The sequence below is a fragment of the Stegodyphus dumicola genome, chromosome 7 (assembly GCF_044657685.1).
Source record: "Stegodyphus dumicola isolate Sdum_Otavi_A_Nest chromosome 7, ASM4465768v1".
NCBI lineage: Eukaryota > Metazoa > Arthropoda > Arachnida > Araneae > Eresidae > Stegodyphus > Stegodyphus dumicola.
Window position 1 is genome coordinate 185,501,937 of NC_140774.1, and position 14,473 is coordinate 185,516,409.

General features: G+C 34.8%; 1 protein-coding gene across 1 annotated transcript in view; it reads left to right on the plus strand.

Moving 5' to 3' along the window:
* The first annotated feature begins 298 nt into the window (after positions 1-298).
* The window catches only part of LKRSDH (lysine ketoglutarate reductase/saccharopine dehydrogenase), a 94,275-nt gene continuing 80,100 nt past the window's right edge, over positions 299-14,473 (plus strand). The window contains exon 1 of the mRNA XM_085821152.1: positions 299-533. Within this exon, the coding sequence (XP_085677278.1) occupies positions 460-533 (74 nt within the window). The 5' untranslated portion in view covers positions 299-459. The remainder of the gene's footprint in view (positions 534-14,473) is intronic.

A 14,473-nucleotide genomic window follows, 5' to 3' on the forward strand; every position in this document is an offset into this window, starting at 1 on the left:
TTCCTGCGTACTAACACATTGTTTGAAGTTAAGGTCATCCACAATACCATAAAAACTGATCATAAACAACACAACATAGCTCTGAAATACACAAAATATGCCCCAAGCCCTGCCAGCGCTCGTAACACTCACACCTTATGGGGGGGGGGTAGTTGAAGTATGTCGTCATATTTTCTAGGCGAACGGCGAAATTCAAAAACAACTGCGCGCTGTTTTCATCTCTAGCTACGTCATAGATCAGCTGATATCTTGTTTATTTTGAAGGTCAGGTGTTAAAGAGTGGAGGGAATTTCTATTTTAACTTACGTATGTACTCCTGGGTGTAAAAAATGTAGTCGGTTATTCCTGAATGAAGTGCACTTTCATGAACTCATCTTTGCTTGCGATTCTCTGGGTCAAAATGAATAAAAGACCATAAGTTAAATTTATTAACAGTGAAAGGTTACTATTGCATGAATAATGGTGCTTTTCCAAGTCAAAGGACCTAGAATTGGATTGTGGACGGCTAGAAAAAATGGATTTCTGTGTGAAAAGTAAGAATTCAATTGTGTCTCTAGTGCATTTTCGGTGCATGCGAACCCAGAAAACGTGAGTTGAAAGTCGTGGGTTATTTCCGCTTTGCCCACTGTTCACATAAGCAGTAACTATTTACCGTCAGGGTTGCCTTTCAATAAAATAAATTACTTTTTTTTTTTTTTTTTTTTTTTTGTCGTTAGAAATCCAGATTTTAGGAAGTAAAACTAAATTCGTTTGAATTAATTATGACCAATTTCAGAACGCAAGGGCAAATTATATAGTTTTTTGTGAAAACTTAGATAAGCAATAAATGAGTACGCGATAATGAAGAGTTTTAAAAGAGTAATTTCTTTTTCCACAAATAAGGGTATATTGGAAATTTTTATTACCGGAAACAGCAAATGAAATAAAGTAGAAAATTAATGTATTTCCACTCTCTGATTGCAAATAAATTGAGATTCAGAGGTTATTTATTGCATGTTAGATCAGGTAACATAGCTCTCGTTTTGTTTTCTAATTATTCCACCAGTGTTAAAATCTTGAAGAGGCGGAGAAAATAAAAAATGTGTCATTGAAACATTGTTATGCATCATTCATCATATTCTTCCTGGTTCAAGTAAATTATATTTTCGGATTTAATAATTTAATATGCTGGTATATAGATGAGTTACTCCAAATGAAGAATAAAATCTGGAACGCGTGTAGGAAAATTGTTTTAAAACAAATGGTAGAATGAATGACACATATAAACAATTATAATAATCATTAGGTGAGTGTTGTTATATGCTGGTAATTTAAACAACTGAACGCCGGATAAGGAAAAATTACCTAATCCAAAATTACAAAAATGCAAGATTTTGTTTTCTTTCCTTTTTTCTCTCCCCCCCCTTTTTTTTTCTTTTTGGAAAAAAATAATGCGTTTCAACATATTATAAATAGTGTTTAAACATTTAAAAATATTATTAAATTTTCAGTTATGATCAGAATGAATTTATTGTAGTTTAATAAACAGCAAATGCGAAATTTTTGTTTTATTTTTAACTTTATACTTTTCAAAATTAAAGGACAATGACATCATCAAAAATAAAGGATAAGGTCATCAAAATTAAAGGATTATGACAGAAATACAACCTAACCGCTACTTAATGAAAAGTTATTAATAGAAATTTGTACAGAAACATTAGCTAATGTAAGTTACTATGTTTGGCAGTTGATTATTCGCAAAATATAAAAATTAAAACCAAATTTATGGAAATTGGAAAATGATGGAAAATTAAATCACCTCTGGTAAAAAAAGTTCTCTTTAATATGATGTATGGTCCCCTCAGACAGATATGCATACATAAAATATTGGTTTCATAGACTTCACCAAAGTGTTGATAAGTCTTGTGGAATTGCAGGCCATTCTTCTAAAAGTGCACTTTTCAGCTCCTAGAGGATCCGAGAAGGAATTTGGCTTCCAAAGCGATCCGACGCATGCTCAATCAGGCTTAGGTCGGATGAGTAAGATGGCCAATTCGAGTGATATATTTTGTTTGCATGTATCCTGACACCACATATGCTCGATGAGGCCGAGCATTGGCATCCATTAACAAAAACTCTGGCCCAACAGCTCCTCTAAACAATCTAACTTGGGGTTCCAATATCTCGTCCACATATCTCCAACCTCCTTGGAAGATATGCAGCTCGGTACGACCATTTGTCATGACTCCTCCCCAAACCACTAAACTGAGGTCGCGGAAACGGGATATTTCACGAACAAGGGAAGGCAAGTTGCGTGTTCTTTCCTCTCTCCAGATCAAAGTACGTCATGAATTGCTGTTCAGATTATATCTGGACTCGTCAGTAAACAATACTCGTACCCAGTCGTCTTGGCTGCATTAAACATGACGATGGCATCAGTTTAAACATGCCCCCACTGGAAGCTGGTGTGAGTGGGACACAAGCCGTTGGTTTTCTCGCATACAGATACAGTCCAACTTTCGTGCGGCACCAGAACGATAATTTCAGTTCCTGTGGCAGCCTGAGCGTTTAAAACCAAATCTCTTGTAGTCGCTTCGCGGTTTCTTTGAGCTGGCAACGACAGGAAACGGTCTTCTGACGTAGTTGTTGTTTATGGTCGCCCTTGATCAGGCTGCCTATCATCTGATCCAGTGCTTAAAAAATGGCTCCAAACTCTTGATATGACACTTTGAGGGATATTCAAATCTTGAACAACCTCCATTTGTATTTAAACTCCCAGATTCTACTAGTTATTCACCACTTATAACCTTCACTTAAATGATGCCTTTGAACCATAACTACTGAATACTCTCAGAAACCACATTCAGTTTAAATATCATTACAGAGCGGAATTCTAACATGTGTCCATTGTACACCATACTGTCAGTCACCGAATTTGCAAATTTACGGGTCTAACATATGCGCGGGGGTGAAATTTTTTATGTTCAGTTGCATTTAATTAACATAAGTAATTGCACCATTTGGAATTGGTTGCAACATCAACTTAGTGAGCGTATTTTTTCTTATCCTTTAATTTTAGTGAACACTGTATATAAACGATAATTTTCATATATACATTTAAAAAATTTGAAAATAATGATAATTTTCGTTGAAAAGTCGAATTTCCAAATACTCTTAATATTTTCCATACTTCGTTTGGTTTTAACGTAGGGAAGCTCAATTGCATGAGCAGCCTGCAATAAAGGTACACTTTTAATGGAAGTAAAATTCCTTAATATCAGGCTTTCCGTTAGTCTATTAAACTGTTCCAGCCTTCTTTCGAAGTTAATTTCAGTGAGGAAAAGGAGGATTCATGTTCTCACGAGAAGAAGGAGGCGAATTCCTTGATATAGGGAAGAGCGTGAGATCTTGACGAAAGTGTGAAAAGCTTCATTGAAACATGATTCAGCTGTTAAAGAAGTTTAAAGACGCTTTTGTAGGCGAAACATCTGAAAGAAAAAATCGGAGTAGGAAAATGATAAATTATTAAGGCTACATTTATTTCTCCCTTGCGAAGTTTAGATTTGTATAATTCAACCAAAATTGCTGGTTTTCCTAAATTAATCCATTTAGAAGGGTAAAGAATAAAAGTATAAGAAATTCCATTTAGAAGGGTAGTTTAGATGTAGTGTCTTTAAGAACTGAATGAAAATTTTAAAAGAGAAGAAAGTAACCTCAAATTAAAACCTGTAGAAAATCCGTGCAGTTTTAGTAGCTAACAGAAAGAGAAAAGAAATTACATGCCCTTTTGTGCTTGCTTTTAATAGTAAAAAGCAATTCAATCATGGGAAGAAACAATAGAAGTGTTTAAAATTAGCGCAGTTCTACCAAGTTTGGGGCCATTATATCGTGTGTCAAGCTACGTTACGCTGCTAGAGCATTTATCACATGCAGGGGTTGGACAAAAATATGGAAACACCTTTAAAAAAACATGTTTCTTTGCTTAATATGGTGTAGGAAACCCGTTGGCATCCAAAACATCTTGCAGTCTTCTCGGAATGGATAAATACAGTTCCTGTATGTTTGCCAAGGGAATATTATACCATTCTTCCTGCAAAACGGTGGCAAGTTCAGATAACGATGTTGGCGGTGGATAACGAGAACGCACTTTCCAATGTAGACCACAAAGGTTCGATAATATTCAGGTCTGGTGACTGTGGTGGCCAGGGGAGATGGGACAACTCAGCCTCGTGCTCAGAAAACCAGTCCTGGACAATGTGAGCTGTGTGAACAGGGGCTTTGTCGTCTTGGAAGACACCACCACCATCGGGGAACAAAGTTTGTACCATGGGATGAACATGATCGGCCAAAATGTTCACATAAGTCTTGGCAGTCATGTGCCCTGACACAGTTATCATGGGGCTAGCAGAGAACCACGATATGGCTGCCCAAACCATAACAGAACCCCCGCTATGCTTCACTCTTGGCAACAAGCAGTCTGTATTATAGGCTTGAGATGGCGTTCTCCAGACGTAAACTCGGCCAGAAGTGGGAAACAATGTGAAAGAAGACTCGTCAGACCATATTACTCGCTTCCACTGCTCTATAGTCCAGGCCTTTATGACTTAAACACCACCTTTTCCTGTTACGGGCATTAGCATCACTGATGAGTGGCTTCTCAATTGCAGCACGGCCAGCAATTCCCTGTTTATGAAGCTCCCTTCTAATTATTTTGGTATTCACAGGGTTCGGTAACACAATAATCATTTCAGCAGTAACTTTTGCAGCTGTGGTCTTCTTATTTTTCGTCACAATTGCCCTTAATGATCGTCTGTCACGATCACTCAGGACACACTTTCGTCCGCGCTGTGATTTAGCAGATGATGTTTTTCCGCTTTTCAAATATGCGGAATAAATCTTCGATACAGTACCTCTTGAAACACTAAACACCTCGGCTACCTTGTTTACGGAAGCACCTACCATACGTGCTCCAACAATTTGCCCACGTTCGAAGTCTGTTAACTCTGACATAATGCAATGACAACCTCACATAACAGTACTCCGACAACAACTGAACTGTTTAGCACATTTACAAAGTTGTATAGGTGGCGTCAGTAGTCAAAAACGCCAGCGCCACCTACATATTTCATTAAAATCAATCTTTCTTTTCAAACATGCATTTCACAAGGTGTTTCCATATTTTTGTCCATCCACTGTATATGGGGCATGGCAACTGTTACTATTCTGAGACCTATGGTCTTTAATTTTGATTCTGCGGGATCTGGTTAATATTCTAGTTTTCACGCAGTTGCCATTCGACGCTCCGTGAGATTTTTAATTTAATTTTAAAATGAGATTTAAGAGTTGTAAACGTACTTCTGAATCTTTATATTCTTGTGATCAAGTTAGTCTCAAACGTTTTGACTGTGCCTCTTGTTTCTTCCGTGATTTCCTTTCATTAGAACAATATACACAGAGTCCGATTATGACCTTCGTAAAAAGCTCCTAATGAAGGTCACGGCACGATTTATAAAACTGCAAGTTCGGTGTAAAGCCTCTCCTTCTCTAATTTTTTGCCCTACAGTAGCCATCACTGATGTGAATTATATAAAATATATCGTGAAATAACATATAATTAAATTTTTTAATTACTTAAAAAATGGTTATATTCGCATCTCTCTGTATGCTTTGCTTTGGTGTTTTCAGCTCGTTATGTATTGTATAAAACTTAAATTTATATTTTTATCAATCATGGTGGTGTGTAGTGTCCCTTCTCCGAAAGAACCTAAGTAATTCTTACCAGTTTTATTTAAAATCTTAATACAATCACAGAGGTAAGACCAAAATAATGCAATTAAATTGTTTATCAATCTGATAATCAAATATAACCATGCCTATGGTAATCAAAAGTCCTTCACATTCACGTAACATCATAAGCTTCAAATATAGGAATCACAAAGTACCAAAGATTGGCTGGTCAAGTTATAGTCTGTTACTTTAGAATAGGTACTTCAAGACCATATTTTTCCGCCTCATAACCATGGTAACGATAGTTGTGGAGAAAAGTCGAATTCTCTAATTTGCTAAAATCCTGTAAAATTTAAGAATATCTCCTGATATTTTTGCAGGAAAGTATCTTTCGATTAAAAGATATTGTATTTAATTTGCGCTGTAAAAGACTTCCATATGTTTAAAAAAATTTCTTATTTCTAGATAACATATTTCCCAACTATGCTAGATATGACAGAACGGAATTTTAAAATATTCTGTCTACTTCTATTTATCAGTACCTCACTCAGATAATCTTATCATACACGTAGTGCGCCTGTAGCTATATCAAGGACGATCTGCCTACTTATATTATCTTCTTTTATCACTGCAGATGAAAGAAAAAGTGATTGCTTAGCTTGAAAAGCGATAAGATGTCTCGTGAAAATGCTGAGTGGAGTTTTATATTCGATAAATAACCAGCTATAAAAGAGATAAATTGTAACATTTTAGCAGTTTTATTCAAAAACGTAAATTCCAAATTAAGTGGAATGATTAGAAATTTTCTATTTATTTATATGAATTTTAGATTTTTTTTTAACTTTTTGAAACTTTAAAGTGTTAAATAGTAATTCAAGTTTGTCAGATTGCAGTTTTTTAAATAAGTTTTAATATGAAATATAAATTATTTTCTCAATAACATTCACTTATAATGCATGCTAGTGTAGCGAAGTGTCTAAAGTTAAAAATTTTGTATTCCATTATATTACAGTGCCGTGATATTCACTGAAGACATCAGTGTTGTTTTGGAAGGTTATGAAACGACGATTTAAATAAAGTGTAACTGAGAGAAGAAAAGAAAAAGAAGGGGGAAACCCTTAAAAATAAAATATTTATGTAATATTTTACGTGAAACGTAAATATTTATACTGTTTGCATTAGTGGTAGCATGCATTATTACTAGGATTTCTCCCGTGCAAGACAAATCCCATTATCCGGCACTTTCGGGACTTTAGCGATGCCGAATTATATAACTAGAACTATATGTTGTCACACACAGAACGATACTTTCTTTCCCTTGAATGAACTTAAGAATGAAAAAGTGCATGCGGTAATTCCGCAAATACAATTCCATTACGTTAACATTACCAATTATGATTATTATTATAATCTGACTTCTCCTTTCCGTTTCCCTACCAGAATGTAAATCGGGTTAAGAGTATTTATTTATTTATTTTAGTAGCCCAAAGGGGCAATTTGTCCAGAAGGGCTATAAATATCGTGTTGGCATTCTGCGTTGGTTCGCTGTAAAAGTCTTAATCACTTTTCAAATTGTTGCCACCAAATATTAGAGCCCTGCATTATATTTAAAGAAATTAAATAATGAAGAATCTGGATAAATGTATGTATATTTCTTGCATTATGAAAAACCAACGGTACCTAGAGACATCAAATTTTGAGTAACGTAGTCCTCCACTCGAATATGGGCATCTGGAAGCCCAAATTTGGAATTTGTTTTATTATGTATTTCATATTTCATGAAAGTTTAACCAATTTTTTATTAACAAACTCAACAATTTCAAAGCGTTCCAGTAACATTATCTTCAAGCACGAATGTTTTATGCACGAAGTTTCTTTACATTTCATACTGGTATCGTGTTGGTAGCGTAGCAACGCAAAGACTTTACAATGTGTAACGGTATTTTGCGTCGAATAACTGAAAGTCTGTATCACTTTTCAAATCCCGTTTTGAATCCCCCGTGAAAAGTACGCCTCTTTGTGCGTAATATAAAATCTGAAAGCTTTCAGATTTTTATTTATTTATTTTTATTGAGGGGAGAATATATTTCCTCGCGCACCACAAAATATTACACGAGGCTTTCAAAAACGTAAGTAAAAAAAAAAAAAAAAAAAAGACACATAAACTTTAAATAATACAATTAATTCAAACTTCTTTTTACTAAAAGGAACACACACAAGAAAGAAAAATAATATACAAAGAAAATCATTTATCATTTGTAGCATTCAAAATAAACATCGATAAAGTCATTAAAGTGTGGTAGGCCGTCGGTAAAGAAATAAAATCATGGTATTTTGGTGGTCAATTAATTCCAATTAATTTTAGTGTACATTTCAGTGAATTTTTTGCATAATTAAGGGCAGTCAAGAAGTAGGTGGAAAACAATTTGCTGAATGCCGAGATCGCAGTAACACAAACTGGAAGACGTCAGACAGTTCAAGATAAACGTTAAACTTACCATGCCCATACAGAAATTGCATAACATTAAAATTCAGCAATAAATTCTTAGTTTTTTTAAATCTTTCAAAGGTAATCCGAAAGAATTGTCTTATAATATCTCCCTTATCAGAGGCGATATAATCATAATTCCATTGTTCAATCATTTTACTTTGAATATTTTTTTTAAATACGATTTTGGAATATTAACTTCAGCATTAATATGTTTCTTAGTTGCATTCTTAGCAAGCCAGTCGGCTGTTTCGTTTCCATGAATCCCGGTATGACCACGAACAAATGTGAAAAACACCGAAATAACCTTCTCCAGTAGATCCCCGAGTGACTGCTGTATATTAACAAAATTATCATTATTACATGAGGATATATTTTCAGGGACTCAAGGGAAGAGAGAGAATCCCTTCAGATTCTCTCTCCTTGCCGTTGGAAACATGTCCATCCTGATTTAGTATCCATCTAATAGTAAGATTAATACAGAGAAGTTCAGAAATATAAACAATACGTTCATTTCTAATACGCAAATCGTGATGCTCAATTTCAACATAATCCTCGAATTTGACATAAGCCAAACCAACGTTGTCATCAAATCTCTTACCATTCATTTAGCAAACAACTGAGAAAGCGTTTTCATCAATATCCATACTATCCAAAATTTGTGCTGGTTATCTTGTAGATGGATGTGGAAGAGCAGATAAAGGCAATGGACTATCAAAGTGAAAACTAGAGCTATAAGGTATTTCTCCTGCCTTCTTAGCATGCCTTCGTGGTGTAATGGCCAGCACACTTGGCGCGTATTCGAGAGGTCCGAGGTTCGAGTCACGGCGAGGGCATTCCACATTTTTCATATCTCCCGCTTCGAATGACCTAATGGCTCTACAGAACAATTAGCAAGACTATCCTTAGTAACCTATATAATGCAAGATAAGCATATTCAACGGTGGAGATCCAGTAATAGCGAAAACAGCATTATAACTAATAGTTCGGTAACTCCTGATAATACGTAACAGAATTGGCTTTTGGACTCGAAGCAGACATTTAAAATTAATCTTCTTTTTTAGAGACAATCCCCAAACACCGCAGCCATATAATATAAACGGAACAATACATTGTTCATAAATAGTTGCTCTAACATTCGCTTTAATACCAAAACAATATTATTCCATGCAATTCGATTCAGTCCACGCTGAAGTCTCTCAGATTTATTAGAAATGTAGGTAATGGGCTTTTTCCAGGTAAATTTGCTATCCAACAAAATACCTAAATATTTAATTTTATTTACCCTCTAGAGGGGATTTTAAAAATAATTGATATCCACCAATAAGTAATATTTCTTCGGTGAATAAACATCATCTTAGATTTTAGCTTAAAATTTACTGACCACAGGCAAATTAAATTTAAAATATCTCGAGCAAGATTTAAATAATAATAATAATAAATAAATAAATAAATAAAAACTATGCAGATCCTGTCCTTGAACAAAAAGGAACAAATCACCTGCAAAGGCAATAACTTTGTAGAGATGTTAGGACTTTTGGAAGCAGGAAAGATGAAAAACGAGCAACGCCGTCGCCGGCAATCGAACAACGGACATTTGAAATACGCGCCCAGCATGTAGACCACTACACCACGAAGGCATGCTAAGAAGGCGGGAGAAATATCTTATAATTTCACAATTGAAAAACTCAACAAGTTTCTGTAAAAGAGCATCAAAAATAAAAATCCAAAACTTGGGACCAAATGATGTTGCTGTTGCTTTAATTCAGGAATATTTATGATTATTTAAGCTGTGGTTTTTCGGACTGTAAGACAGAGCATGTTCCTGCCTCTCGAGCCACATTGCTAGGTTTCTGTTAGCTCACATAAGATTGTATGCTATAAAAATATTTTTAGCCCAAATGAGCTATTAGTCTCGAAACGGATTTTGGGTTGAATCACAGTGAGATACTGTAACATTTTTCAAATTGTTGCCACCAATTATTATAGCCTTATATTATTTTTAGAGAAATGAAATTAGGAAGAATCTGTGTGAATGCGTGTGTGTTTCTTGCACAGTAAAAAACAGCGGTACCTAAAGATATTGTTGCGTTATTTTCTTCCTTCACGTTTTTACGGGGTTTGTAGATTTGGAGTGAATAACTACGACACTTGATGAAGTATCGAAACACACTTTATTTACCAGTATTGTCAGGACAGCTCCAAAACACGTTTTACAGTCGTCGAAGATCTACTATAAACACGCTGGAACAATCAGCGACACAGCCTTCACACTGTCAGGCAATAACGGTGGAGACAAGCTTCATACAAAGCAACCGACTCTGCTTTCCGGAGTACAGCTCCCGACTCTGCTTGGTCGTTCTCGGAACTCCACGTACTCTCGAGACTCTCCACACTACAACTCGCGAAGCACTCGACGACACACGAGCACAGCTCCCGACTCTTCGCTTCAGTCGTTCCCGGAGCTCAACACGCTCTCTCGATTATGCACTCACCGTGATACACTAACAGACTCCTTCGGTGCACTCGACAACCTACTTGGCACTCGCTGCCCGGCTGTCAACTCGATCGACTCCGCAGGGATTGACTCGCTAGATGAGACACCAACTCGATACTGACTCTCTCGCACTCTATGCGAGGCACACACACTAACTGACTGCGGACTAGCAGGGTTTATATAGCTTTCGGCTTGTGTTCGAGAACATTCTAGGCTAAACCGGTAAGAATTTGTTCCAGAAGGTTCTCCATCCGTCCATGGGATATCGCCAATTTTGTCGCCAAATGGGCGGTTTCTCACCAAATGGGGCAACTTTGCATTCCCTTGCCATTTTATGGCAACCCTAAAACTGCTTTGCAGGGGAGTATCTTACCGCGCCTGTACATTTCGTAATAATATCAAATTTTGAATAACGTAGTCCTCCACTAGAGTATTAGCATTTGGAAGCCAAAATTTGGAATTTGCTTTATTATATATTTCATATTTTGTAAATGTTTAACGAATATTTGAGCAACAAACTCAGTGATTTCAAAGTGATCATAAATTATTAAAAACATAAAATATCCGTGCACATAAAATATCCGTGCTTGCGAGGTTTCATTACATTTCTTGCAGGTATTATGTTGGTAGCGTAGCAACGCAAAGACGTTACAATATCTAACGGTATATTGCCTCAAATAACGTTGAATGTCTGTATCACTTTTCAAATCCTGTTTTGAATCCCCTGTGAAAAAACGCCCTTTTGGGCGTAACATAAAATCTAAAAGGTTTTTTTTTTCTTTTTTTTCTTTTTTCTTTTTTTTTTTTTTTTTCTTTGTCTTCTTTTGTTTCGCCCAAAGGGGCAATTTGCCCAGAAGGACTATTAATTTCGTTTTGGCATTTTGCGTTGATTCAGTACAAGCGTTGTTTCACTTTTCAAATTGTTGCCACCAAATATTATCGCTTTGCATTATATTAAGAGAAATTAAATGATAAAGAATCTACATAAATGTATGTATGTTTATCGCACTGTGATGAAATAACGGTACCTAGAGCCATCAAATTTTGAATAACGTAATCATCCACTCGAATATGGGCATCTGGAAGCCCAAATTTGGAATTTGTTTTATTATCTATTTCATATTTTGTAAAGCATTTAGATTTTTTGATTAAGAAACGGAACGATTTCAAAGCGAGCAGTGGCAACTTCGTAGGAGAAAAAAAAAAAAAAAAAAAAATTTAATCTGCAGCGCGCGAGACTGTATCAGAAATTCTAAAGGTGTGCTATTTTAAAATTATTTTGCGATATTTCTGTTGAATTGAATTTTATGGTTTAAATGCGAAGAACATGATATTTAATAAATAAAGGTAACACACAAAACGTTAAAAAAAGGGGAAAGAAGAAGAAGCCCTTTGGGCGTAGTATAAAATCTGAAAACTTTCAGATTTTTTATATATATATATTTCTTTCTTTCTTGCTTTATGTTTACCTATCTTCAAAAATGGGTTACTTTTACCAGTCAGAGTCAGAAAGAGGTGCTAATAGTATTGTAATATCAAATTGATTCGATTGATAAATTTATAGCTGAATATATCATTGTTCAAAATTAAGAAGTAATCGTTCTCAGAATCTAAGTACACTGCACCTAGTCAGTCATAATTCACATGCAAGTTTCAAATCGTTAGATATTACAGCTTCGGTATTTTTTACTTTCCAAAACCTTAGGGACAAATATAATTAAATTTTCGATTATCAATATATTACTGCATTTATGTGAATGAAGTGACACATTTGCAAAGGCTTCCTCTCCTGAGCCTTCTGAGTTTCAAGATGTTTTCGGCAAGGTACTGAATATCGTCTGAGAATTTTGTATATGATAGAAAAAAAAATTAAAAAAAAAAAAAAAAAAAATACTTGAGACGGTTGCATATTTCAAAAATCTTATCAAACGGAAATTTAGACCCCAAAATAAGAAGTCAGGGTAAATGACCTACGGTAAACCGAAATTCAAAAAAATAATTCTTTATAGTACTATTTTACAACATGTAACATCATTTTTTTTACTGAGGGCAACTTCTTTGCATAGAAAATACAAGCCGCGAATTTTTTCTCTTTTTTTAACAGTGCGAACTTTCTTCTGTAGGATGGCATTACTATTTCTCAAAACGCGAAATTTGATTAAAGGGAATTCCGCTACGAATTGCGAAAGCATGAAATGCGACAATTGTGATAGTGTGATAGCTGTATCCGTAATTTCTGCTGAGAACGGTCGCCGCTTTTTCGGATGGCCAAGAGTCACAAGCGCGAGTCTCGATGGGGAAACATCGATGACGACTAGCTGATAGCTTTGCACTTTGTAATCGATTACGAAGTCTCGATACTTTGTTTACGTTTTAGGCGGAATTGTGGAAAATTTTGCGGAACGGAAAAGGGCCTTCACCTTCATATTTTATTTTATTTATTTATTTTTTTGCGGTATACGAGACTGGGCGCAATGCGAATAAATCTGTATGATACACAGAAACTTGCTCATATTGCTGATACAATGATCAAGAGTATTGATATGTTTAGTTCATTTCTGTTGTTAAAATAAAAAACCGCAATTGTGCATGTAATGAGTGTAAACAATAATGAAAATTTAGATATGTCTGTATTGTTGACTAAGTAGTAATAATGCCTGATTGTAAAATATATATTAGACTACTGATTGTATATGTACGACTTAAAGTAATAATTACGTAGGGTAGAACACAGCAAAAGAATCACTGAATATTTATTTATTTGAATGACCCGTAATTTTTGTTTTGTTCATAGGGATATATCTTTTTTAGGTGATATATCTATTTTAATATATTGTGTACTTAATTGTGTGTGCATATATATACGAATAAACGGGCCTTAAAACTTGGGTTGTTTTAGTAAAAAATTAAATATAGTATAATGTGTTATTATAAACATTATAATACTATACCACACAAGCACTTTCTTATATATGTAATATAATCTTAGAGAAATACCAACTGAATCCTTCTTTGAATATCTATAATATTCTCTGACTGTGTTGTTTCATATACAATGATCAAGCAAAGACAGCGTTAAAATTTTGCTCCGAACAGCTGAGATGCGTGTCTTAAATTTTGTACTAAACAGCACAAACTTATGTCTGGAGGAAAGAAATTTATAAATTTTGTTTTGTCTACGATTTTCATTTCTCTACATCGAAAAATTATACTGGGGTGGGGGCACCACTTCACTTGACATTTGATTTCAAGTGGCATCTGATGTTTTATGTCAATAAAAATATGACAGTTCATCCTAATTTTAATCTCTTCTTTATTGTTAGCTTTTAAGAAATTTGCTTCTTATTTGCATTTTGTTCTCTTTCTGTCAGTAGATGATATTAAGGATTTGGTTTTTATTATTTAACCATACTCTCCAATTTCTTTCTGTTGCTTCTCATGTAGGCACATGTTTCTTTTTCATTCTTGCAGCAGATATTAAGATGTGTAGTGCTTCAAGTGAACTAATATTTTGTGGATTTTTGTTTGCTATTGATTTCTTTTTAAATTATAATCCTGCTTAGTGTTAAGATTTATGCGCTGTTTATATCTGGTAATTAATAATAAAAAAACTATGTATTTTCATCATTTTGTGTACATTTTAACCATACAATTATTTTTGTATGCGAATAAATTTGTATTTATTGACTTTTCTTTACACCCAATTATCCCTAAAGTATATATGCTATGCTGAATGCATTATTTCAGATTCAAAATGTATACACAGAGAGATGCATATCACA